We start from the raw sequence: 26,500 nt of genomic DNA on the forward strand, positions 1-26,500 counted from the left end.
CTTGCCGATTTTTTGAATAATAAAATGCCTAATTCTTGTCAAATTTGGGATCACAGAGATTATCAATATAATTTTTTATCGTGAATATTTTACAAAAATTATCTCGTAATAAATTATACTAATGGTTTTATAAATGCGTTTAAAAATTAATAAATGTAAAATATCTTAACACCACTGCACAGTTATGTACCGAAATATGACTATATTCTAAAACATTAGAGCGAGAGGTTTAAAAGAATACTATTTTATGTAACAAAAATACTTTATGCAGTCATCAAATGTTTAAAATAACTATAAAGGATAATAAGGCTTCAAAATTATATAAATAGATTATCTACAACGTTTAAGGAGTGTCCAGGATCATGGTTTGAAAATACAATAAAAACTCAATTTTTACCTTCGACGAGCACGTGGGCCGTTAAGCGAAATTGCCACATATAGAGTGAGACCAATTTAGAAGAGTCTACAAACTCCATTACATCCACGAAAATGCACAGTTTGATGCGGTTAACACGCTGGTGGCATCATCCCATTTCATCAAAAATGACACGAGAGCACGCGTTACGGTTAATGGATACGGTAAAGGACCATAATCAATGTTTTTTTTTTAATATGATTGACATTGATCTGGATGAATTGTGGTTTTAACAGGGTGGCACTACGTGCCATACGGTGACTGCAACCAACGACTTAATGAAATCAAAATTTGGCAATAAATTGATTTCGAGAAATGGACCAGTCAGTTAGCCTCCAAGGTCTTGCGATTTCACACCTCTGAATTATTTCCTGTGGGGCTATGTGAAGTCACCGGTTTATCATGATAAAGCAGAGATAATTGACGCCTTGAAAGCCAACATTATTCGTGATACATGGCCAGCAGTGCTTGAAAAAATGTCCCAAAAGTGGACATCCAGAATGCGCTTCATCAACAACAGCCGCGGTGTCCATCCATATGCCGGAAATCATTTTCAAATTTTAATTATGTACTGATTGATTTTTCGAATAAAAAAAATTGATTGAAAGTATTTTTTTCTGATATTTTTTACAATTTCAAAATAGCCTTTAACAATTGTGATAGATGAATATACTGTAATGCATGACCCCCACATTCTCTCACGGACCTCGAGGCTGTTATCTTTCGGGTCCCCCTACCGATTGCTAAGGGCAGTATGATTCTCTAGAACAGCGTTTCCCAGCTGGTATTCTGCGGAACCCTAGGCCGCATGGACCCCACATCCTGAAGCGAGCCCCCAGGATAGGATCTTTGGCGGGCCCCCCTACCTCACACTAAATATAATGACAGTGACGTTCTACAGTAGCATTTTCCAAATGGTGTACGTGATAAAATTAGTGTATATATTATTTAGTGCTATTTTTGTATATTTTAATATATCCATTTTGAATTATGAAGTTGTTGAGTATCGATACAAAATTAAAAATTGTATCGTACAATCACATAATTTTAAATACATATTAATTTTAATGAAGGAAAATAGCGCCTTTTTTTTACTATTCGCGAGAATTTGAGATGCGTGTATCTGGTCGACTCAACACGCCTGACCCTTCCTAAGCCTGGGCCCCCAGGCTAGAGCCCTGTCAGCCCCCCTTTGTGGGGGCCATGCCCTAGGAACTGTGCCATCATTATTTTGAATATTTATATGAACAAACACAAACAATCGCATAGGTCATTATGTAAATAATAATGAAACGTGAAAACGGGTTGTCTTTCAATGTGGCAATGTGCTTCTTTGCACTTCTACTCCTTCACTATTACTTCTTCTATGGATATCAATTCAATCATACTAAAAAGTCTGAAGAGACGTGAATTCAATGACATATTCATTGTCACGACTGTATTCAGGAACATTTACAATTAATAGTATAATAATATAAAAGCAACTTGAACCAAGTCAAATGGTAAGTACTTACTCGGAGTCGAGCTGCTACTACTGCTGGTCTGGCCCATATTTGATGACAATCTCAGCAATCACCAGGAAATATCATGGAAATATTCAAGTAGAATTATTGTCTCGGTCACATAATTCACTACGATTTAAAGTGAACTTTAATCTCACGATTGACAGGTCGCTTAAACAAGAAAAATATAATACGTACTTACTTTTATCAATATTGGAAATATACACACGAAAAACCGTGCAATTCCACATTAATTGTAAATTTAAATAGTTTCCGTACAGACTAATCACCACTTTGTTGTTTTATCTAACACTTACGAGTATGTCGTTAAGAAAATAGTCCGTATATTGTCAAATTGAAATCGTAAATGAACGGATATCGCCGGGATGAAAGTAGTCATCACAATTGCATATGCCGCATATTTTGAGGAGTCACGTAATTATCCCGCACTTCCTTGGGCCGAGTGAACGCCGCGAATTATAATTGGCACAAAAGGTCATTCCTGGAAAATAATATACAGTTCATTGCACCGTTTTTTAGGGTTTTTGAGAGTACATCGAAGTACTTTTTTAAAGATTCGAGGAGAGGAGACGATTGCCACGAAGTTAGTCACGGACCGCGCCTGCTGGTCAAATGTCAAATGTTTTTTTTTTTTAATAAAGTTAGTAATCAGACCGAATAATTATTATTCGGCCTGTTGGTCTATAAAGGAATACATGGACAAAAAAAAAATGATTCTAATAAAATAAAAAATATTATTTTGATTTCACACAACTGATTTTATGTTCATTTTAAAAAGATTTACAACATAAAATAGAAGAATCTTTTGTTTAATTTTAAACGCCGAAAAAATGTACACTGACATGTTCATCAATAATAATTATTATTTTAACCCGGATCTGATAAAGCTCCAACTTTTTACTTACCTTCAAATTTAATAATAGGTGGTAGAGTTTTTCAGAACTTTCATCTTCTAAGAGCATACATAAGTGAAACGACAAATAATTTTCAACAGTATGTGGAACGAAATTTCGCAGTCGTCGCCAATCGGAGACTGTTAACGCACGTCAATTTGTTTTGTGATGGCGTCGGAGGAATATATTCTTAAATCGTATAAAGATGACTAAAAAACGTTCCGCAAGTACTTGAAAAAGAAAACATGTCAATGAATATACTATTATTATTACGAATATAATAATAAACATAACATTAAAAGGACGCATGTTGAATTTTTATGACAAATTATATTTCGTTCGGCTCGCGTCATTTGCACAATCCGCGCATCGCCTAGTCACGATCTTTATAGACCATGCCTCAGCTGAAGTATAGCCGGCTATAAGGGTATTGCGGGTCAAATGTTGCTTTTTTCAATATGTTTAGATCCGGAGGACACACTTAATAAGTTGATCGATTGCCTAAGTCATTAATTTCTCATAGAAATAACTCTTAAGATCTACAAGAGACCGCCAAGATCCAGACTAGATTGTAAAGCTAATGTTAATCAAATTATTAAATGGTATAAATAAAATTTTTGTTGATTCAAAATTGTAGAACAATATTATTGTTGAAGTTCTAACCCGTACACGTGCTGACATGCCCAAATGAATTGAGTATATATTGTAACGGGCAATTAAACATACTAGTTAAGATAAATAAAACAACATACTTACCTAAGTATTTGGTTTATGGGTACCTACCTTATGCCATATTTTACATTTTTATTAACTCGTATTCTTGTTTGTCCGGTACAGATTTTTTCTTGTGTCCAGTCCATTTTGTTTTTTTGTTTGTCCAGGATTTGTATTGGATGATTGAAGATTTTCTAACTAACTTCCCGACGAGAATTGAATTCATTTTCAGTTAATTCTGTTTTGTATGGAAAGTTATTATTGTCGGTTGCTAAAGCGTCAATTACATTGAGCTTCTTTACGAGCTGTTTATTGGCGAATTTACAATCTGCCTGTAAAGTCGCCCAGTGTAATCATCGAATAAGCTAATAACCAGGTTGTAAACACTCTACCGAGAAAAGTTGAGAGCCGGTCTACTTTACACGCTACACGCCGGAGTGTGGGCCTACTGCGTCTGCGCAGTACCAACCTCCTGGTAAAAAAACGAACTACGTTCTGTCAAAATAGTCGCTGACTTGTGGCTTCTCAGCGAATGGAAAGTTTTGTGTGTAATCATCAAATCATCAGTAGATGAATCGCTCGCTTTTAAATTCTCCAATAAACAGCTCGTAAAGAAGCTCAATGTAATTGAGGCTTAAGGAGGTCCTAGCAACTAAATTAATAATATCGTCACTGTTCTGGCAGAAGACACTAATTCGAAAAAATTACATATTGAGTTAGTTATACCAAAATGTTCCTTATTTCAAACTTTACCGTCTGGAAACCTTCTTAATAAATAAACAGTCTTTATTTTAAAGTCATCCTTTTTACGATTACTTAATAAACTCACATGGTAGACCATTTCAAACATTTTAACAACTTCAAAGTCAAATTGCTCAAAACTAGTATTCTCCAGTTAGTGTGTTCTGCCAGAACAGAGACAATATATACGTGCGTTACTATGGAAATCAATATGAAATGTCAAAATGACATTTCAATATTCTATAATATTTATTCAGTATTTCTATATATATTCAGTATATTATAATAGTACAATAAAAAGTTTTTATTAATACATAGAATCGTCAAGTTTAATAATATGATACAACAGAAAATTTTAAAATGTGGTAGGTATATAAAAAGTTCTTTTTTTCTTGTAATTTATTGTAATGTAACACCAAAATTTATAAGTTTGTTCAGAGATTGGACGGTGCCTCCAATCTCTTTCGTTTTTTCACACTAGAAATCAGAAATTTTGTGCCAAGCACGGTACGATATAAGATTCACATGTTACCTGTGTTGAATTCCATTCGGATATGCATGCATACAGCAAGAGGTACATTAGAATCCTTACAGTCCTTACACAGCAACAGCGATTAGCGAATTACCTACTCAAAATTTATACATAGCAGCAATTGATGGTGAAATAATACTTTTGACCGTTTATACCAGTGGTTTTAAATATTTTTTGTTTCATGACGAAGGATTCAAAATTAAAAATCTTGTGTTTTTTCAAATTACTATATTTTTTATATTTTTACACCAGCATTAGCAGATGATAACACTGCATCCCGTGAAAAATTGAAAACTTTTTAACGTACAAGTGTAGACAGTTGATAATATAGTATAGTGCATAACACGCTTTCAATTTAAACTAGGTACCGTGTTTAAGCCAGAATTAAATTAAATTAAGAAATTAGAATAAAATATAGACATTATTGATTACTACTGAAATTAGTAGTTTCAATGACAATTAACAGATAAAATTACAAACACAATTGTATTTATTCGTCCGACCATATTATGTTGTACTGCATCTTCCATAATGTCAATGAGCATATTTTGATTGTGAATAGTTTTAGATTTATCCCAAAATTTCAATTATTGCTTAAATTCTTTTAAAAATGTAAATTGAAATTTAAACTCAAATATTTGATTGAAATCAAAAACCAACTTTACTGTATTGTTATTGCGACGCACAAATCACATAGGGCACAATGCCTAATTCCCAATCAGTCCATTCAGCCTAAAACAAGGTCTGCGCAGTTTTACCCAAACTCTACAGGATTTTGCCATTCTATGGAAAGAATTTTCTATGGAATAAAAATTACAGGACAAAAGGGGAAACCAAATAAAACTCATTATAAAATATCCAAAATGTAATTATTTCTCATAAACCGAATACATAAAAAATTCATAATTTTTCTCTTGATTTTAAATGTGTAACAAAAACATCACAACAAAAAAAATACAATCATAGACATTGAATATAAAAAAAACATACCTATGAATCAGCGAAATAATTATCAATTTTTACCATCCATAAAATAATATTCCAAACATCATAGAATTTTAGCTAAATAAATTCCCTTTAGTGTGCTCAGGTCAAAATATTACACCCTAATCGCCAGGATTTCGACACTGATGGTCATGGGTTAAAAAAAACTATTGAAAATCAATTTAAAATTTAATTTATGTTGTTAGCACAGATAACCTTTCATTACCGATAAGATGTAACATTCTGAGCATCCTAAAACATTTCATAAAACAATGATAGATCAGAGGATTGTCACCTATTCCAAATTTTGATTGGTTATACCTGAATTTAGTTAAATTTATCGATATATTATGCATTGAGCGCTGAGCACACAATATATGAGACAGACGGGTGCTAAATATTCACAAAAATATACAATAATATTATTAGGTATATAATGAATGTGTCCAATGGAACTTTGCATCGGCAAAGGTAAGAATTATTATAATACATAATATTGTCTGAATACTCATGTGAACTAAAGAATCATTATTGCATTTATCGTGGCTTCTTCTCCAACCTCTGCACTTCTGAGATAAGAAAACATACACACTTGCAAATTTTAATGTAAACATCTGCTAAACTTCCTGTAAATTAATTATATCTAAGAAACAAGTATCGATAACAATGTTGCCATCTCTTATTACCGAATTATAGTACACGGTCCAAAAAATTACAGTATTTCGGAAAAAAATATAGTAGGTATGTTTATCATAATTTATTGAAAATGTAGACGTTTTTTGTTTCTCACAAAAAATAATGGAGGAATTTCGAGGCCCTTTTTTATTTAAGTGCCTCTTCCGATCAAAAATTCTTTACAGCGAATCCAAGAGATTCCATTTTAAATCATAGACAACACCTTTTTCTTGGCTCGCTAAATTTTTTTCTATTACGAAATTATAGTACTTTCCACCAATTTATGGTAGGTACGGAAATATCTAAATTATAGTATTTTACACCAATTTATAGTATGGAGGTATGAAAATTTTAGTACTTGTAGTGTATTTTTTGATATTCACTTTTTTTAATAAATTTCTAAATTTTTAAGATAAAAATACATTTTTTCTGATATTCTAAATTATATTTTGGTCGTACTTTACCTTTTTAATATCGTACATAGTACGTGGACCAACATTATAGTACAAATACTATAATTATAGTACGATTGGCAACACTGACTGATAATAACTTTACAAATAATGTGGAAACGAAAAGATACATTTTTGTGGATCATAATATCAAATATATTATTAGGAACAGCAGTTAACTTCGAATACTTTCATCAATTAAACACCACAGAGCCACTGTTATCGATAGCTACATAAATGTTAAGGCTTAAATAGAGTCGAATGACCGATGACTATAAATGCAATAATTCTTCTCTCAGATTAGTATCAGTGTTATACAAAAATTAGAGTTTAAAACGTGTAAATAACACGATGCATACATGGATACATTTGTTGCCAAAAAATAAATTTACACCACCGTTGGTACACGGGTTTTGGCATTACAATGAAGCTTATATTCACGAATTGTATTTACTCGTAATTCAATACACCAGTCCAAGACAGGAAGAGATAAACTATCATATTTTATTTCTTTAAAGTAAAATATTTATATGCCATAATATAATATGCTAATTGACTGGAAATAATATCTGAAATATTTTTTACTCATTCTGTGTCTTGGTTACCGGTATATTCGATGTTTACATGTTCAAACTCTAAAGGTGTGGAGAGACATAAGCCGAACAACATAATGAATGAGTGTTGAAATTGCACATCGCCGACTGCTGTAATATGCTCAGGTATTTAAGCGAACATTCATTCGGCTCATGTTTCTCCGCAGTATTAAATGTACGGACGGTGCGCCACCAGATTATATTTGCAGCGATCACTCATATGACCGTGACAATGATTTTGTCATGTCTTTCCGATTAATACCGCCTTACGCACACATCTCCTATAAATATTATCTGAATTCAAAACGGAAAGGCATTGTTTCGCCGGCCGCACTTTGAACATCTTAAAGCGATCGTTTTTGGTGTTGTCGCACGGTTTTCGATTTTTTTATCTACAAAAGACAGTCTTCTTTTTAAAATAAAACTAACTACACTTCACAGCGGGGCGCCGCTTTTCACGGGGGGCCCACGAGTTCTGTCCAATCCAGGGAATTGTCAATTATATTTGGTCCACTTGTTCAACCACCACAACACAGTAAAAGATAGCACAACATTCAATATTACACTAATACACAGAGATTTAGCGGAAGACAAATTCAACACAATTATTTTATAAATACACTTTGTTTTACCGTTTTTCTTTAAGACTAACAGAGGCATGATAATTATTGGCATTGCGTTCATAACCATGTGACACCAATAGAATATACGAAGTCCTATACAATGTTAGAAATAGCGTTACAATTTATTTTATCACAAGTCATTTCATAGATCTTAATAAAAATTGTTTGCAATAATACTCTACCAAGTGAATCGAATGTAAACATGGTAAGCTAGCCATGTACCCTATACCAGATATATACTATGCTCATGGTTTTACCTGGCCGTCACACGAAACTGCAAACACTGCAATGATAATACATTCCTCTACAATAATACCACTATAGTAAAACCCCGTTAATATAAACATGGTTAATTCGAAATTCACTGTAAATTCACAAAATCAATTTATAGCAATTTCCACTAATTCCATGAATGATACTACCATTGATATCAGAAAGTGTTACAAGATTGCAACATCAAAGCATTTTATGCCGTACATTTATGCCCTATATTTTTTTTTGGATTTCCGGTCTCATCGATTTTCAATTAACGGAGTTCCGTCTATCACCTGTTGTTTAATGAGATATAAAAAGTGCAAAAAAATCCACAGTGCCGCAATATTACTTAAATGAAAATAGTGAGGGTGCCATATCTCGGTCCTCACAAAAAATGACCCTAACCTAATTCTGCAATGATTTTTCAAATCAGAGAATCGCTTTAAGTAAAAGGATAATATACAAAATGGTCCATGAGCAATTAACAAAACACGAGTTACATAATATCACAGTAGAGGTCACTCATAAAATCGTGCTGACATTATCTGTGTAAAAAAAAAACAAGAGCATTCATGTATTGCTTATTGGACTTTTGAAATAATTTCAAAGTTAAAATCAAACGAAATTCTAATTAGAGTTCAGTATTGTATTATTCTATTATTCAATGTTTTAATGATACGGGTTTCGCCAATCGGCATCTTTGGGTACTATATTCACTCACAAGTGGCAAATATTTAACTGTCAATTGTATATTAGCCACTGGTGAGTCTAGTATATTGCCTGAAAATGCCCGAAAGAAGAAACCTGGATCGCTAAAAACTATTTAAATCAATTATAATTTAAATTCCTTCAAATATCCCCAGTATTAAATTAAAATCAATCATTGTATTTGATTTGTCACCACATATGCCTCTTTCTCTCCTAAACGTCTCGAGCTCATTTTAGAAGTCATACTCAAGAATAGTATGGCACTTTTAGTAGTATGAAAGCTAAATATACACAACAGATAGAATAACAATGAACTGTGAAAGCCTCGAGCAATTTTTTTGATATTTAGTTCTAGTGGAATATGTCATACACCCCATCTCTTTTACGAATTTACGATAACATGGATAAATGCACCCCAAAATAAAAATGTAACAGAGAATAACAAAAAGAAATTATCTACAACGGTGACAATTATATTTAGTCATAACTTGTGATTTTTAAGACACTGAATGGCATCATTTGCAACAACGGACGTGTTGCCGGTTTCCATCTTGAATTTTGTTTGTCATTGTGCGTGATTGGATTACGTGGCGGGCGCCACAGGGGCTCATTTAGTAGTCATCGATGTCGTACACATCATAGATGTCTTCCTCGTCCAACTGCATTGACTGGAAGTCCACCTTATACCGGAGCAACCCTGCGGGATGAGAATAACAATAAATTAACTTTGTCTAAATACTAGTCTTCGTAAGTATGTGACATGACATGAATTAAAACAATTAATGCCTACAGACAAATCTAAATTAGTAAATGCAATAAAAAATACAATCAGAAGCTGATTCCAGAGAATGTGAACAATCAAGGAGTTCGATGAACTGCTATCCACCACCAAATAATTAAGAATATCTTCTCTTCCGATTGACCCATTTTCTGAAGCTGCCTTCAAGAATAGATATTGTAATAAAGCAAACCAAAACCAGTGAAACGAAAAGAAATAATGTATATCTAACTGAACACAAATGAATCGTGATCATTTATATTTCTTAGGTCCCCTTGAGAATGAGCCCGAAACATTGGTATAGGAGAGGTGGTGGTCCGATTACCAGACAATGATACAAACAGTGGAACCTCAATTTTACATGTTTGGAATTCAAATTTTGCCGTTATATGCATGTAGTTTTTACAGTCCTGTTTCATTTTACTACATCCAATTCCCAGTTATATGTTTTTATTTACGTCTGAATTTAATTCAATTAAAAATAAAAAATAAATATTTATCCCAACACATTCAATTCAATGCATGACACATCATTGAAACGAATTTCGTGTCTGTCATGTCTGCAGTTCCAAAGACAGTTAACAACACATCAGGATTGTATGATTTTGTTATTTTTTTTTTACGCTTGATCAAATTTGGCTTGTCAATTCAAGAGAAAAGGAATTATCGAAAGGGTGTAAGAACATGTTGACATAATGTGCTCCAATAAACCAACTTATAAATTTATAACATTAAACTTATAACATTAAAAATGTTTTATTTTAATTTTCAATTTCATTTTCAAAAATGTAAAATCAGGGTTTCACTATAAATGTAAGTCTCAATTAGTAAGTAGAAAGATAGATTATTATACTTGTTTAGTAAATATCCCATTTCAAAAACGTGAAGAGCTATACAATAATTTCAAAATTGGGTCATACTCGATAATAAGACATTGAATTATCAATCAACATGAATTTATAATTTGTCCTAGTATAAAAAATTTGCAGTTGCATAGTATGTATAGTACTCTACACCTAATCTAACTTTACTATTTAATAATTATACAGTTATAAACAAGTGTGACAAAATTTGGTGCACATTAAAGTCAGTCTGTGCTTTGCCAAGACTCAGTGATGAAAATGATAGAAATGCTATCAAGAGTAAATAGTCCCAGAATATAGCAATAATACAACGTAATTTCGAAGTGAATCAAAAAACAAAATAGTTATAGATATAGATAATATTATTACGTTATAATAGGTATAAAAATCAAACAATTCTCATTATTTTTTCTTCGATAGTTCAACTCAAAACTATTGATCTTCTGTTCATAATGGAATATAAAATAAGCCTGTTCAGACTGGATATATAAAAAATATATTTACTTAGTTTATTTGGTATTCACAGAACTACATCTATTTTATTACCACGTTTTTATTAGCTCGTATTCTTGTGTGTCCAGTCCTAGCAACTAAATTATTAATATATACGTGCGTTACTATGGAAATCAAAATGACATTTCAGTATTCTATATTTATTCAGTGTTTCTATCAAGTACAAAAAAAAGTATTCATTAATACATAGAATTGTCAAGTTTGTATGACACAAAATTTAAAAACGTGGTATATAAAAAGTTCTTTATACCTTGTAATTATTTAGAAATAATCATACAAATTTTCTTTCATTCCAAGAGGTTTATTATGAAAAATAGTGTCTAAAAATTTTTGATGTTTCACACAAGTTTCTTCATACGTACAAATAAAAATCAATCAAAATAATGTATGTATGAGACGTAAAATATTATGCTGGGCTATTTGGTTGCAATTTATAACGTCGTCTATTGCGTGAGAAAAAAATGAAAATTCTACACTACTGTACTTCTTCAAAATAATGGAAAAAACACACAACATCAATTATTACCTAGTGGTAAAAATAAATACTCACTGTAACAACAATGCCGACAGCACAAAGTATTCATATTCATCTTCAACCTAACTAATAAGGAATAAAGCATAGGACATTGATCGACATGGAAGCTTTTGTTAATAGTAGCAAAGCTTTTAAATTCCAAACTACAATTTCTATTTTCCAAATAACAACACACATTTTGGGCCACAAAACATTCATTATAAAATCTGACACAACACTTCTGTTGCATTGGTCCAATACTATTTAATTACATCCAGAATATTTACCAACATTTCTATTACAAAGTTACATCTACAGTCGAACTTGGTTATTACGAGGAAGATGGGACCTACTGAATTTGCTTGTTATATCAGAGAATATGAATTTTTAAATGAGCGATCACATAACACAAAAAGTCGCAATTCAAACAAAAATACACAATTAGAAATTTTCCCCGAAACAAGCATGGCATTCATAAACTACAAAAGAAGTTGTTTATTGTAATGAACGCTGGTAAGTACCTAGTGATTTCACAAACCTTGGATTTTTTACATGCATGTATACGTTTTCAATATAAACACCAATTAGGTAGGTACTTCAACACTTAACTAGTGTCGTAAACGTAATCCGATTCCGAAACGATTGACACACTAACAGTTTTAAGAAAATTTTTGACCATCCAATGTGGTTATATTATTATTTTAGGTACATAATATTGTAACTGGGAAATGATTGTATAGGCCACCTACCATGAGGAAATCTTTATGAAAACAAGGTATACTTTTTGCATTCTTTTTATTAAAATTTAATTCGTATTATTTTACAGCATAATTTAATTGATAAACATTGGCAGTACACGTTTTATTTTCACCTAATTCGTTTTAAACGTGGAGGACGCCCGATACTTTCTAGAAACAATTTTAACCTTCGCTGAAAGTTCTCAACAAAATATGAACAGGTGTCAACAGATAATGTAGTCTTTGCAGGTAGGTAGATAATGTAATATATATTGACATCTTCGATTGGACACTTGTGAATGGTTGAAAATCAATCTCGTATTATTTAGTCTCCTAATCCGTTGAGACGTACATAATGAGAGGATCAAATCTTCAAAGTTACACACCATGTGTTGATTCGACGCAAACCGTGGTTTGTGTTTGACTATTTATACTAGAAAAAATAGTGTTCCACAATACAACTGCTTGCTGAATAAGATTATTGTTTATAACTACATTTTTATCAAATCATTATCTTGCAACGCATAATATTATTGGATACATGGTTTACATGTATTTCGTTTCCTACAAGGCCAAGGCTAGTAATAGTGTATAAAACAATATTATTGGTTATTGATTAAAAAAAAGCTTCAATTGTAAAATGTCAATATTTAATTTGATATTGTAAAACTAAATTCGTTTACACTTAAGAATGACAACACTGTCCCAGTTCCAATACCACATAAAATCAGATTTTATTTCGTCAAAATGTTCATTAACTCTTTTACTCCCAGCTGATTTAGCCTAGCATATGCGAAAACTCCCAAGCGTTTTTTGACAACAAATCGTCGATTTAGTTTTTTTTAAATAACTAATTCTACACATGTTTTAAAAATTTGAAACTTTTTTTGTGTGTTCTCAATGGTGTATAAAGCAATAATAAGTAATAATATTGATAGTTTACATCAATAAAACAAAAGAAAAAAATAATGTATCAATATTTATTTAGAAATGAACGGATAAAACTATGTTTGAACAACAAAACAAGTGTGACAACATTTTTTTATTTATAATTGATATATCAAATTTTACAATATAATCTATCCTTATGTAGTAACAGAAAAAAAAATAAACATATTATTATTTCTCTATGAAATAGAATTTTTATAAAGTAATCAAAAAAAATCGTATAGTGTCAAGGTATTCAAGAATATTATTCAATTCACGAAATCGCAAGAGAATTCGATACAGTATCGACGACTAACTGATATGGAATGAAGTAATTTCAAAAAATAAGTCTCAAAGCACTAAATCATTTATAATATTATTTATATTCATGTATTTTTTCACCATCTTACCAAAAATACAGTGGCATCCATTGTTAGTTCAAAAATTACAAATTTCATTTTGTAATGTGATATATGAATCATAAAACAACTAAAAGAAATATCAGAATTTAAAATGTGTCATAAAAATAATGTTTTATTATTTTTATGACCCTCTTTGGTCTCAAGTTCGACAGCAGAGCAATTATGACTTGTGAGTTATTAGGGTATGGCATAATTATAAACAATGCCGACACTAAAATAAATGTTAGTCACCACCCAACACACAGTGAATATAATGCTTCGTCTACATGAACGAAATATGACGGGAAAAAATTTGGAATAAATCGTAAATTTGGTTCCAAACTTTCGGCCGATGGATCGGCCCAGATGGAGTTTTCGCATAGGTATGGTGGGCCGAAATATCGGCCCCGTGGGAGTAAAAGGGTTAAGACACCTCGGATTGTACTACAAGAACTCGTCGAAGAATATCGACCTGTACTGTCGATCAAAAACTTTTTGTCCTCGTGTTAAAAATGTGAACTAACAATCACCTCCAGTGTAGCTAATCGCACTTCAGAAACACCCTCAAATTTATCATTTCAATTTACGCTTCTGCGGTGTACGCATCTGTCAATTTACATAATTTAAAGTTTTTTATAATAAAAATATGTCTAAAACGATCGGGAGTGATGATCACTCGATCAAAACATACGGTGCCTGTCCGCAAAAGATGTAAAACTAATATTGTCTAATTATATTTTGAATTATATTATAGATATAAATCATAATGGAGTACCTACACAGTTTTAAGTCATACTTTATACAAGTCGCAGTGATTTTATAGAACAGTTCAATAAAAATAAACTAATATATACTAATAGTTTAGTTCATATTCATCCGGAAAGAAACAACTGTAATATTTACGGCTGAAGTCATACAAAGTGAGATTAGTTCAGTCAAAATTTGTAAATATTCAATAAACAACATGAAAGATGTCAATAATAATCAACAACTCATATCTTGATTCTAATGTAAAATTTGCAACTGAACATTATGCGGTATTAGAACTAGCCCCTCAAACTATGTTTTATACTGACAAGCCTCGTATATCGGGTGTCCTACACGTAGCAGGTAAGAGAGAAAACAACACCTAAAATGAATAGCTTAACAAAAGTGCGGACAAAATATACATAGACAAATAGTTTGCAAAGACCCCAATCCCAGTCACTACCCTCCCGTCCAGGCAGCCTATCGAAACACCAGATAAGCGAGGCATAGAGAAATGAATCAGTCGCCAATTTTCCTTACCATAATTTAATTAACATTAAATAAAACTATTTTGCCGAATCTCTTAAAAGTATTTAAAAATAAATATACGCTATAATATGCCTATGTCAAAACCTGTTGAGCCATGATCAGGGAAGAAAGCGGACACGTTATAATCTCGCTGGATATTACGATGTGCCACTTTCGTTGCGCCTGTCTCGTATATTACATAATTAACTGTATTCGTTACCTAGTTCTTATGGCAAAATTGGTTTCACTTATCACAGTATAGCATTTACATTTCAAAGAAATCGGACAATGCTTGACTATCAGGAGAGATTAGTACGTAAATCGGCAGCAGAGAAGAGAATACATGCACTTGTGTATTACTTTTCAAAACAGATTAACTTTGAAGTATTTTTCCTGTCTCTAAAATAAGCCAATCGGAATCAAAAATTATATCCAAATTGATGGACTAATAGGTTTAACTCAATTTAAAAAAAAAATATTAATATTAACACTAAATATTTAATCAAATATAAACACACCATTGACCAAGAGAATTATTGCAATCACTTATGAGTAAAAACGTTGCATTTTTTTTCGATGCTTGTACAGGCATTGGAAGAATATCATTCATGGATAAAAACACGACAGCAATACGACAGACGCATTATTGGTTCAATTCTTAAATCTAATTTTGCGTTTGTCCGTTTTCGGTGCAAAGTTGTTTTCATATTTCCGGATGTAGAAAAGGTACAAAAAGTTTAGCGAATCAATTGTTCCAATCTTGTACAAACCAACGAAAAGCTCCGCCAACAATCATTGAGTTTGGAAAACATGAAAAGTAACAGTGTGATTTACTATCTGAAACTAAAATTATGAGCTAATTTAAAAAAGCTAACATACATAGTTCATAATAAATGACAATCAATTGCTTGCAGTTCAAAAGAGGAAAAACCAACAAACCCAACTTTAAGCAATAATATAGGAGACATTTTAACAGATAGAGCGTCAAAGTCGCTGACAGGCCGCCATGGTAATTCACGCATGTTATTGCAGTAAACCGATACCATTTTATTTCTAATCTATACAAACATCCAAAACTTATTAGAGGAAAATTCCTTTGGCTGCTTCAAACATGTACTAAAAACAACAAATATACAGGTATACCAAGCTTATCTGCATATTGAGAAGTATTTCATGTGGATTTAATTACCAGACTGGGAAAATGGAAAACGTTTTGTAGTGTGGTTTAACCCGATGTGTTAAAATGCAGCTCTTTTGTTAAACACCCATTTACTTATAGGAACAATTATGTAGTTACAAGAGCTTAACAACTATACCTCGTGCAATATGTGATGATATATCAGTTGTACAACATAAAATTATGCATATCCCAAAACTGTGACAGCGAGGATAATTAATTTTCTAATGGAAGATTGTTCAATTCAGTAATAAGTGTTTTTAGGTTTGATTAGTAACAAATTTAGCGCCATCCTCGGACACATTATCTGGTTTTGGCAATTTATTCAAGAGAACTCAGGCGGTGAGCAGAAGAGTGGTAATTTATGTGAGTAGGAATGTAACATGCAAGACATTGTGTGGGTAATTTGTGAGATTGCACACACAAACCACACATGTATGCCGCCTCCAGTTAGGCAAAGTTCCAACATCTTCTTTCAATGAAGGAGAAGAAATCAGTAACATGACAATCAATTAATAAAAGCCAGTTGATTTCTTCAACGGAGAAATGAGTTTTCAACTGACATAAAGGACACTCGTCTAGTCAAATGATGTTTCATTGTATTGCTTTTTTCAGATAGCCATTAATTACCCGATAAGCAAGGTATACTCATATTGAAATAAATAACACAAAACATGTTGTATAATATAAAGGCCGAAATGTGTCGAAATAATATTATTAATAGGGCGTTGTATTTAGTAATCGTCGAGGTCCACATCGTCCAAAGGTTCGTCCAGCTGCAAGGATTGGAAGTCCACTTTGTACCGGAGGATTCCTGGACGCCAGTACATGTCGACGTTAACGGGGTAGTGGGAAGGGTGTTTTTTATATGTAAATATTTAATGATAAATTTTCCCAAACAGAAATAGATTTGTACACACATGGAAACATAAAAAGTTGAGATTTAATAAGAAAAAATGAAATTAAAATAAGTTGTGTTTTTGTAAGTACAACAATGAAAAAAATACAATTTATTGAATACAAAAGGATGGCAGAGGCAGTAAATCATTTTATTTTATTAGTATATGTCGTCCTCCGTAAATCAAATTGAATGGAATGAATTCCCAATATTCAAAAAAATTTGATAGAAATTCAAGATGAAACGTTCGCAAAAAAAGAAAACAAATGTCAATGGCATTGTATTGTTGTTCATTGTGGGGATGATGTATTGAGGTTAATTTAGAATATACCACAAAACCCATACGTTCATTAATAAATCAATTATTGCATGCACATGAAAGCGGAGTTAGTACGATATAAGTAGAGTCCAGGATAGAAGCGCAATACCAACACCGCAAGACAAATCCGTGTGAGCAGCACAAAGGAAAAAGAAAAGAGAACATGTTTATTAATATTGCTGCCAATTCATAAGGTTAGATCTTACACAGACATATTCATATCAGGTTTTATACTGTATTCAAGTAAATATTGTTTAGGTAGATTAAAATCCTGGAGCCTGTGAGGTAAACCAGGTTGCACATTCAAACTTGTCTCGACTGCAACAAGACTAATTTGTATGTGCGACCGAGGTAAGTGTAAGGTATCTTCACAATAATACCTTCCAAGAATTATTTTACATTTTGAGTTCCATCAATTAGATTCTGATTGAAGTAAAAAAAAGCTTATGCATCCGTCAGTAACAATCATTACAGGTAAGAAATATTTCAGATATATTTATCACGAAACACTGACACAGTGAATCAATCATCCGATTAATTGGATATATTTCTGCAAACAGAATGTGGCATTTCAGTAATGTGTAACCCTCTCAGACCCATAATTAATCAGGTATGTTTAATTAAATCTTAATTTGATATCAAATTGATTCTAACGAGTACTCCCTTCATAAAAAATTTAATAAATTTTGTGGGACGCGTTCGGGGTTGTTTCAATGCTACATTAGCCATTGCCAACACGGGCGCCTCCCTTTTATAAATACTTTTCCTGTGTGCATCAAGAACTCAAGCTATCGAGTAGCTAATCTCTCAAATTTCACAGGTACCCTGAATGCATCGTTAATTTAATCATAATATATAAAATTCAATTTCTTCAGATCCGCATCTAATGAAGCGTGCTTGATTAATAAATCTAATTTTTAATATCAAATAGATCCTATAAAGCAGTCTCTTAAAGGTTAATAATGAGAGTGGATACTGACCTCCGATTCCACCGAACCCTCTGACGAACTGACTTCCCTCCTGACTCTTGTCGGAGATGATCTCCAAGGTGGTTCCGAAGGCTTTGTAATTGTTGGCCAGCCATTCCAGAAGCGGCTGACATTCTACTAACTCCAGCTCTACCCCGCTCTATTCGACAAAACAATAACAATCAGTCATCTTCATATTTGCTCTCTGGCAAGAATAAAACAAAGCAGCGAAATTTTGGCTAAAATTAAGCTTATACTAATTGTACTTTGATATGTATGTATGACGGGACTGGGGAGACTTGCTAATTGATAATACTGAGTGCTATGTTGTAATTAATTGTTGAATCCCTGTGTAAATAAATATTTGTGCCGTTCAACCAACTGGAAAGGTACCCGGAGCGGAGATTATGTTACGTACTGCTAGTCTCTTGCACAGATTATCTGTGAGACAGAAGCAAAATTTTAACTTAATTACATTCATCATCGAAAGTCTTTACTCCCATTGGTAAGTAGAGTCAAAAAATTACATTGAATTAAGCCACATTCTTTTAAATTAGGGTACTCTTCATCCATTTGGTTCCAAAAATGATCAGTTGAATCTGACCTACGAGCTTTTAGATTTGTCGCTATGAATAAGATTTTTATTTTCCACCATAAAGAATTTTAAAAACTTCTTGAATATCATAATACTAATTGGTCATCTTGCCCAGGCATAATGTAAGGGTTATAAGGTAATTGTCTGGTTGTATTAGATATAAAATAAAATTATCTAGATAACCAAATACCCACGTACATAGAAGGTATAATGTTGAAGATTTTGATGTACCAAAAAGAATGTTGGACGCACACCTGCACACGGCGATAGCATAATAACCATTTCTAGTGTGCACTGCTTCCCATTATTCTCCCTGCGTTCGGAAGAAAACTGGCCAATTAAAAACCAGTTACTCAAATTGCACAGGTACCCACAACTCAAGACCGTGCCGACATTCCTCATTATTTATGAGAATAGCTATAGAAACATTTCTTTTCACTGCACGGCAATGGATGAATAAATCACATTCAAACTCACCTCTTTGTCTGTGAAATGTGATTTGTCTTTCTCTTGTTCAGGTGTGAGGTGCAGTACAGTTTCCATTGAGGTGGCGTGCGATTTCAACACATACCTGTAACAATGAATTAAAAAAATTTAGATCTAGGTAATTTCATTGATAATAAATCTCCGATACCCTGTAGAAATTCTCTGCGGAGAATATCCCAAACTTAACATGTGTAATCAACTTTATAATATTTATACTTAGAATAGATTTTGTGGGACGCGTTCGGGGTTGTTTCAATGCTACTTTAGCCATTGCCAACACGGGCGCCTCCCTTTTGTAAATACTTTTCCTGTGTGCATCAAGAATTCCAGCTATTGAGTAGCCAATCTCTCAAATTTCACAGGTGCTATATTAAGTTTGTTGGTATAGATATACCATCATAAATCATCAGGTGTACGAATTTAGAACTATGCTTATCACAGTACAAAAAGTATTGAATGATAATATGGCACTCTAACTCAGTGGACCACTTAAACTGGTGGATCTATAGAATGTGAACTTGACAGGTTTTGGTAAGACAACAAAAAAAAAACAACAGAAATCAGAAACATAAGCACGTTCCGTGCCATGTTCAAGGTCAGAGGCCATTTATGGGTGAGAGCCTGCAGGTCAAATGTTCATTACACAGCATGCGTAGATATGGGATGTGTGGAAAATCGGGTATCCCGCTGCGGAAGCTCGAAGAAAAGGTAATCACAGGGGGCGGTGAGTAGTGCAAGGGAAGAACGGCACTCCAACAGCTAACTATGATTAACTCCAAGTACACGGCGCATGGTCCACCTCACTGAACATTCCACGTATACAACATTCTTCTTGCCGGAGTGACACACACATATCTGCAGCCTGTTCTCTGCCGATTACCTAGCCGCATCCGTGCAGTGAACATCTAGCCTGTGATCTGCGATATCCACAAGTGGCTGTCATATGCAAGCAGCCTTAACTTGGTGTAACACGAATAGTAAATCTGTTTCTAAATATATAATGTAAGCATGGTGAAAAAAACAGACCTTTGAATGTCTAAGTTCTCCCAGCAGATGAGTGTCTCAACGGACCCCAACTCCAGTGCTCTGAGGGTGTCTTCAACTCCAAAACAATATTTGCCGGTATCCTGCGAACAAGGCAATCACATTACCAAAGGCTATTCATTGAGATGAGATCAGCGAAAACATCATAACGAATCTAAAACGTGAGCTTTGGTAAAAATGTCATCATATTTTTGGTTACTTTGGTAGCCTGGCAAAACAATATGTGATGGAACATAATTTAAACATTTATCTTTGTGTTATGTAGTTAAAAGACATATAAACCTGTGAGATTTCATCAAAGTATCGTCCAATGAGTTTCTTTTCCTGGATAAATTTGACATTCTGTAGTGACTCGGCTGCTAATTCGATTGCCTGATTGAAACCGTTCTCTCCTCCGTAGGATACGTCCACTAATTTAATAATTTTAGCTTGTAATCTCTGAAAACGATAAAAGTTAATTATAATTAAAAAAGAGACAATCAAGATTAGAGAACTTATATAGATTGCTTATATATTCATTGAGTTAAAAAATAATTGAATAAGCCAAACAAACCATCAAATTCAAATCAGTAAAAATCCAAACTTAAGACTTCATTAATTATTAAGAAAATAAATATTTAAGTATTTTGTGGGACGCGTTCGGGGTTGTTTCAATGCTACATTAGCCATTGCCAACACGGGCGCCTCCCTGTATAAATAATTTTCCTGTGTGCATCAAGAACTCAAGCTATTGATTAGCCAATCTCTCAAATTTCACAGGCATTAATGAAAGCAGCATTATCCATCATTATAATGCATAAATAGTTACTATTATGGATTTTTAATATATCTGAGGGACTGAGGATGAAAGCATTATAATTGACATAAGAAATAGGAGCTCCTCATATTTTGATCATGCGATGAAATGACATTTTTGAAGAAAAATCCAATCAACAAGTAGTGAAAAAATAACTCACAGGATCGAACATGTCTGATTGTGAGAGTTCCGTTTTGAAGTCGGCCGAACCGGCAAGGATCAATCCGCAAACGTTGGGTTTGTCCTGCACGATGAAGAGCTGTGTAGCCACCTCGGCCACCTTCCTCACATAGTTATGCCTCTTCTCCATGCGGAGACGGGCGAAACGCAGAGCGGACTGACCACCACGGCCGTGCTTCTTCGGAAGATCCACCGTGAACTTATGGAGTACCTGCAAAATGAAGATTCGACATCATTCCTATGTATATAAAAAGCAGCCTTGAACATACATAATATATGTTAGGTACTTAATTAATTAGTATGTATTCAGAAAACACATGTAACTTAGTCGATGTAAATGATTCATTGGAAAAGCAGCTGTTTGCGCTTGTATTTGCTTTACAGGTGGTTTTTGTAGTTCAAGTATGTATTAGCTGCGGTCCTTCAAACAAATGATCCACTCCTTCAGTGCATTTCTAATTGACAGATCCATCCTTTACTTCGACATATTCCTTATTTTTTTTAAGCTTCAATACAAAATCTCTATATCTTCATCTGAAGACATTTTTGTACAATGACATCTAGCTGGTTAACAATTTTTTGAAGTTGATCGATGGATTAAATTGCATTTGTGTAAACGGGTCGGAAATATGATTAGTATTTCATATTTCCAAGTTAGTATTTCCAAGTCTGGATCATGTTGGTGCCAGGTCAAATATCCATCCTAAGAGGTCAAGGATCCCAAGAAGTTCTCTCTACAGCAAATGGTATAATAAAGGTTTACATCAAACAATGAGATACAATTACTTCATAATATTAAAATTTTAATCATATCGCACCGTGAGTGTAAAACCAAAACATCTGCAAATTTTTCAATTTCGAGATTAAATGCAAAACAACTGCAAAAGTCGTGAACCTGATAATGTAAAAGTGAAGTAACTGAAAGAACATGCAATATAATGTAGTTAAACCAAATATTATGGTTTTTTTTAGAAACTCTATTTCTTCCAACAAAACGAAGACTTAAACCCTAATATATCCAAAATATGTCTTTTGCAGATGCCTTGGTTTTACACTCACGGTGCGATATACGCACCTACTCATTCTAAATAGTGTTTATCACTGTTTTTCATATCAGATATTGTCAATAAATGTCCATATTATAAGAGTTACAATATCGAATACACACATACAGATCTTCATGTACCAAAAATAATGCTGGATGCACACATGCACGTGGCAATAGCATAAATACTATTTCCGATGTTCAATACTTCCCTAGTCTCCCTGCGTTCGGAAGAAATCTAGCCAATTAAAAGCTAGATACTCAAATTGCACAGGTACCAAAAAGATAACAAAAATCATAAAAGATTAAAAAACGTGAAGATGGCTTATTCTAACCTGGCGCATCCACATGATGATTTAACGTGATGCTCTAAAATGCAGAACTTAATTCTATTGATTATTCCCAGCGCTGCAACCTGTCTTACTCATATGATTGCGTAGTTGACAACCATTTGTTGTAAAAACAAAAATTTGTTGATACAAACCTCCACCATGTCGAGGCCCATATGATCATCTTAGGATCGGACATGGTCAAAAAACAGCCTCATTGAATATGCAGTAAAAGTCTGTTCAATTCAAGAATGTGTGTGAACATCCCTAGGCGAAGTTAGGTAGACTATCATCCATTAAAAAATTTTGGTCTCAAATTTATTTCGAATGTATTAGCTAATCTATTCACCAGTATAAGTTGTCAGCTGTGCCACATGCTAACATTTGACATATCATTCAATACTTTTATACTGTGATAAGATTAGTTCTAAATTCAAACACCGGACGATTTATGGTGGTAGGTATATACAATAGTAAATTATTTTCTTTCAGATATCGTATGCAGTGTAAATCTTTGAAATTTGAACACAAAAAATCTACTGACATACAGAGTAATCCTGTTTTAAGATGTAAACAAAAAAACAATTCTCTCCATGACACCTGCCTCCAATAAAAAAAAAAACAGTGGAATACCAATAAGGAAAATAATATGAATACAAACCTCTCTTGTATTTCCTTGCAGTGTGCCAAAAAGGGCTCCGTTACCGTCCATTACGATGAAGCCGAACTTGTTATCGTCAGCTAAGAGTGCAGTCAAGGCTTCCGTATGGAATTTATTGTCGCAGAGGTACAGAGAGGTATTGATTGGCTTAAAAGGCTCAAAATCTATGTTCACTTTTTTTTCCTTGCCTTCTTCGGTGACTATTGTACCACAGTAGATTACCAGACCATTTGGCGGCACTGTAAACGGAAACAAAATAAATTTAATGAACTATGATTTTTGCCACAACATTATGTCATATTACCTAAAGCTTGCACATATAAGATTTGTAAATTTTTGTGGGACGCGTTCGGGGTTGTTTCAATGCTACTTTAGCCATTGCCAACACGGGCGCCTCCCTTTTTTAAATACTTTTCCTGTGTGCATCAAGAATTCCAGCTATTGATCAGCTAATCTCTCAAATTTCACAGGGCTTATGCTCAAATTACATTGGCAGATTCCGTCTGGGCCGTTCGTCTGCTACGATTGCCAAAATCTATTATCTATGGTTTTCCGGGATCGTGAGTAAATTGGAACCAACCCTTTTTACGTCTGCCACGATTCACAAAGATTCAAGTGAAGATTGCCGAGAACGTACGAAAATATCTGAAGCTACCGCCCGCTTGCGAGGTTGGGTTTGACAGCTGAGTTTTGACATAAAATTGCAAGGGAAAACTGTTCAGTGTAGCCACCAATCTAAAGAAAAAATATCTTTCGGTCAACCTGTATTTTTAATAATAGCAACACTAAGTTTATTTTAACCCAATCAAAAGCAAGGACTAACACGATCGAATCGTTGCGTGTAATTGCTTATACTGTAAAGACGTTGGCCACAACGGTCGGCGTGGATCGTTAGATCTGCGCGTCTGCCAATGTAATTAATCCTTTATGGAATACACTTTGATGATTGATAATAATTTTAGAAAACTCTCCTAGAAAATTATAATTTATCTGAGCACAAACTCCATTACGCTGGATGTACTTTGCGAATTATGAGATAAATACAAACCTTTGGTGTATAACTTAAGTCTATGCTGTACGGAAGTGATGGCCCCTAGCACCGACAGCCTGTTCACCCTCGACTTGATGTTGGAAGCCGTTCCAAACTCATCAGCCAGCATCTTTGAGACTCGGGAGATCTGATCCTTTGGCGGAATGATCAGGGATATCATGGAGGTTCCATTTCTGAAATCATCGTCGTTTATTGATTCACTTGTTTGGTTTTAAAGGTAAAAAGGTTATTTCAGTCATTTAATATTATAATGTATTGAAAAATCTTATCTAATATTTTTTTGGGTTAAGTTAGGCAAGATTAACAGTCCACCATTTGTTTTGACATTAAAAATCATTAAGTAACTATTTTTTTTATTCAACGAATAATTCACAAGATTTAAGAATGTAACATTCTAATTATCGAACATAATCCTGCTTTTCTATTGGTTATAATATATTTTCTCAGAAGTGTTTTCAGAATTATGTCTTTATTAAAAATGATGGTACTGCTCATAAAATACAATTTTATGTACAAAATAAGACAATTACGTGACATGCCTTTGGTAGTAAATACCCAACCTTGACGGAAGTCTGAAAACTAAGTGACATTTTGACAGGTTAGGGCTTTATGCTATATAGCGCCATTTTTTTTTATGTACACAAATATAAATATTCATGAATTTAGGATTTTTTACTATTTTTAAAAAGACCGGCACCGACTGACACCAGCACCAGTTCAGATCAAGAGGTCCGACCATGTTTATTATTAACGCACATTTCAACATACATTTTGAAAATTCAAAATTTTGTTTTCCATATTACCTACTTGGCTGTAAATACCTAGTTAGTTAGCTTGTTTCGAAATTTCTAAGGTCCATGTTTACTATTTAATTAACACAGGTGCCCAGTGTGTTACAAGTTTTTTCTAAATTATAATTTTAGAAAATTATAGAAATAAGTATTACCAGTGTGAGTGCAATAAAATAATTGATAAAAATTAAATTTTTAAGTACGCGATTAGTCACACATTTTTATAAAATATGGCAACTTGCGAAAATAAACTGACGTAGGACAAGGTGGCATTCGATGGAATATCGGCTTTCATGAATTACTGAGCAGCAAAAAACAAAATAAAAATATTGAATACAAATAAAATAATTAGTGGGTAATCGAAACTCAAGTCATATTCATTCAAGGTAATTTACAAATAATTTACGAATCGCTTATAAAGAGCCGCGTGGTCTCCAAACATGATTGTGAAACTGACGAAGGTTATAAAAATACACATTCACTGGCATAATTTCAAAACAAAAATTAAAACAAAGCGTCCGGCGCCCTACGTAGTTCTAAATACTCGGAGGGCGTAATTTATCCCGTCAAGGCGACCTAGTCGTAAAAATGATTTAACGTCTGGTGTTATAGCGATATGGAATGTGGATTTCACGGACTCACCCCCTCGCCATTTCCAAGCTCTTGATGAGCTTTTTGATCTTCCAGATCTCGACATTCCGGTCGGCCGAAGTCTCCTCGTTGGACATGTTGATAACTAATTCTTATCCGACGGTCCGCAGCTGGGAAATCTGGAAAATTTCCAATCGCTGCAAGAAACAGGCCCACGGTGCAAAATGGACGGAGGAGCCACGAAATGCGACCAACTTCGCGTCGCAAGTTTGCAACCTTCAACCTGCGAAGCGGACTTCTGGCGAAAACCTGAATAATCCGGATCGAATTTTCTAACAAAAAGAGCGATCGAATTAATATTTGAGCCGCATGCGATGAACTCGCAAGTTGGGCGAGGCTTTCTTCCGTACGCGACAGATTTTGGATTTGGCACAGAATATCGCTCCGCTGACC

General features: G+C 33.6%; 2 protein-coding genes across 2 annotated transcripts in view; both read right to left on the reverse strand.

The window, feature by feature from the left end:
- neur (E3 ubiquitin-protein ligase neur) overlaps positions 1-2,548 on the reverse strand; it is a 56,589-nt gene extending 54,041 nt beyond the window's left edge. The window contains exon 1 of the mRNA XM_085954023.1: positions 1,930-2,548. Coding sequence (XP_085810149.1) covers positions 1,930-1,966 — 37 coding nt within the window. The 5' untranslated portion in view covers positions 1,967-2,548. The remainder of the gene's footprint in view (positions 1-1,929) is intronic.
- A 4,320-nt stretch (positions 2,549-6,868) lies between these two features.
- eRF1 (eukaryotic release factor 1) lies at positions 6,869-26,288 on the reverse strand. The gene is made up of 9 exons (XM_085954058.1): positions 26,099-26,288; positions 24,663-24,838; positions 23,615-23,853; positions 21,560-21,790; positions 20,886-21,041; positions 20,586-20,686; positions 19,551-19,644; positions 18,491-18,638; positions 6,869-9,805 (listed from the first exon to the last, which is right to left on the reverse strand). Exons 1-9 carry the CDS (start codon positions 26,182-26,184, stop codon positions 9,720-9,722), a joined length of 1,317 nt encoding a protein of 438 aa, XP_085810184.1. The 5' UTR covers positions 26,185-26,288; the 3' UTR covers positions 6,869-9,719.
- Between the last annotated feature and the right edge of the window lie 212 nt (positions 26,289-26,500).

Source organism: Rhyacophila brunnea, unplaced genomic scaffold (genome assembly GCF_057557595.1).
Source record: "Rhyacophila brunnea isolate RB1 unplaced genomic scaffold, BYU_Rbru_1.0 scaffold_4, whole genome shotgun sequence".
Classification (NCBI taxonomy): Eukaryota; Metazoa; Arthropoda; class Insecta; order Trichoptera; family Rhyacophilidae; genus Rhyacophila; species Rhyacophila brunnea.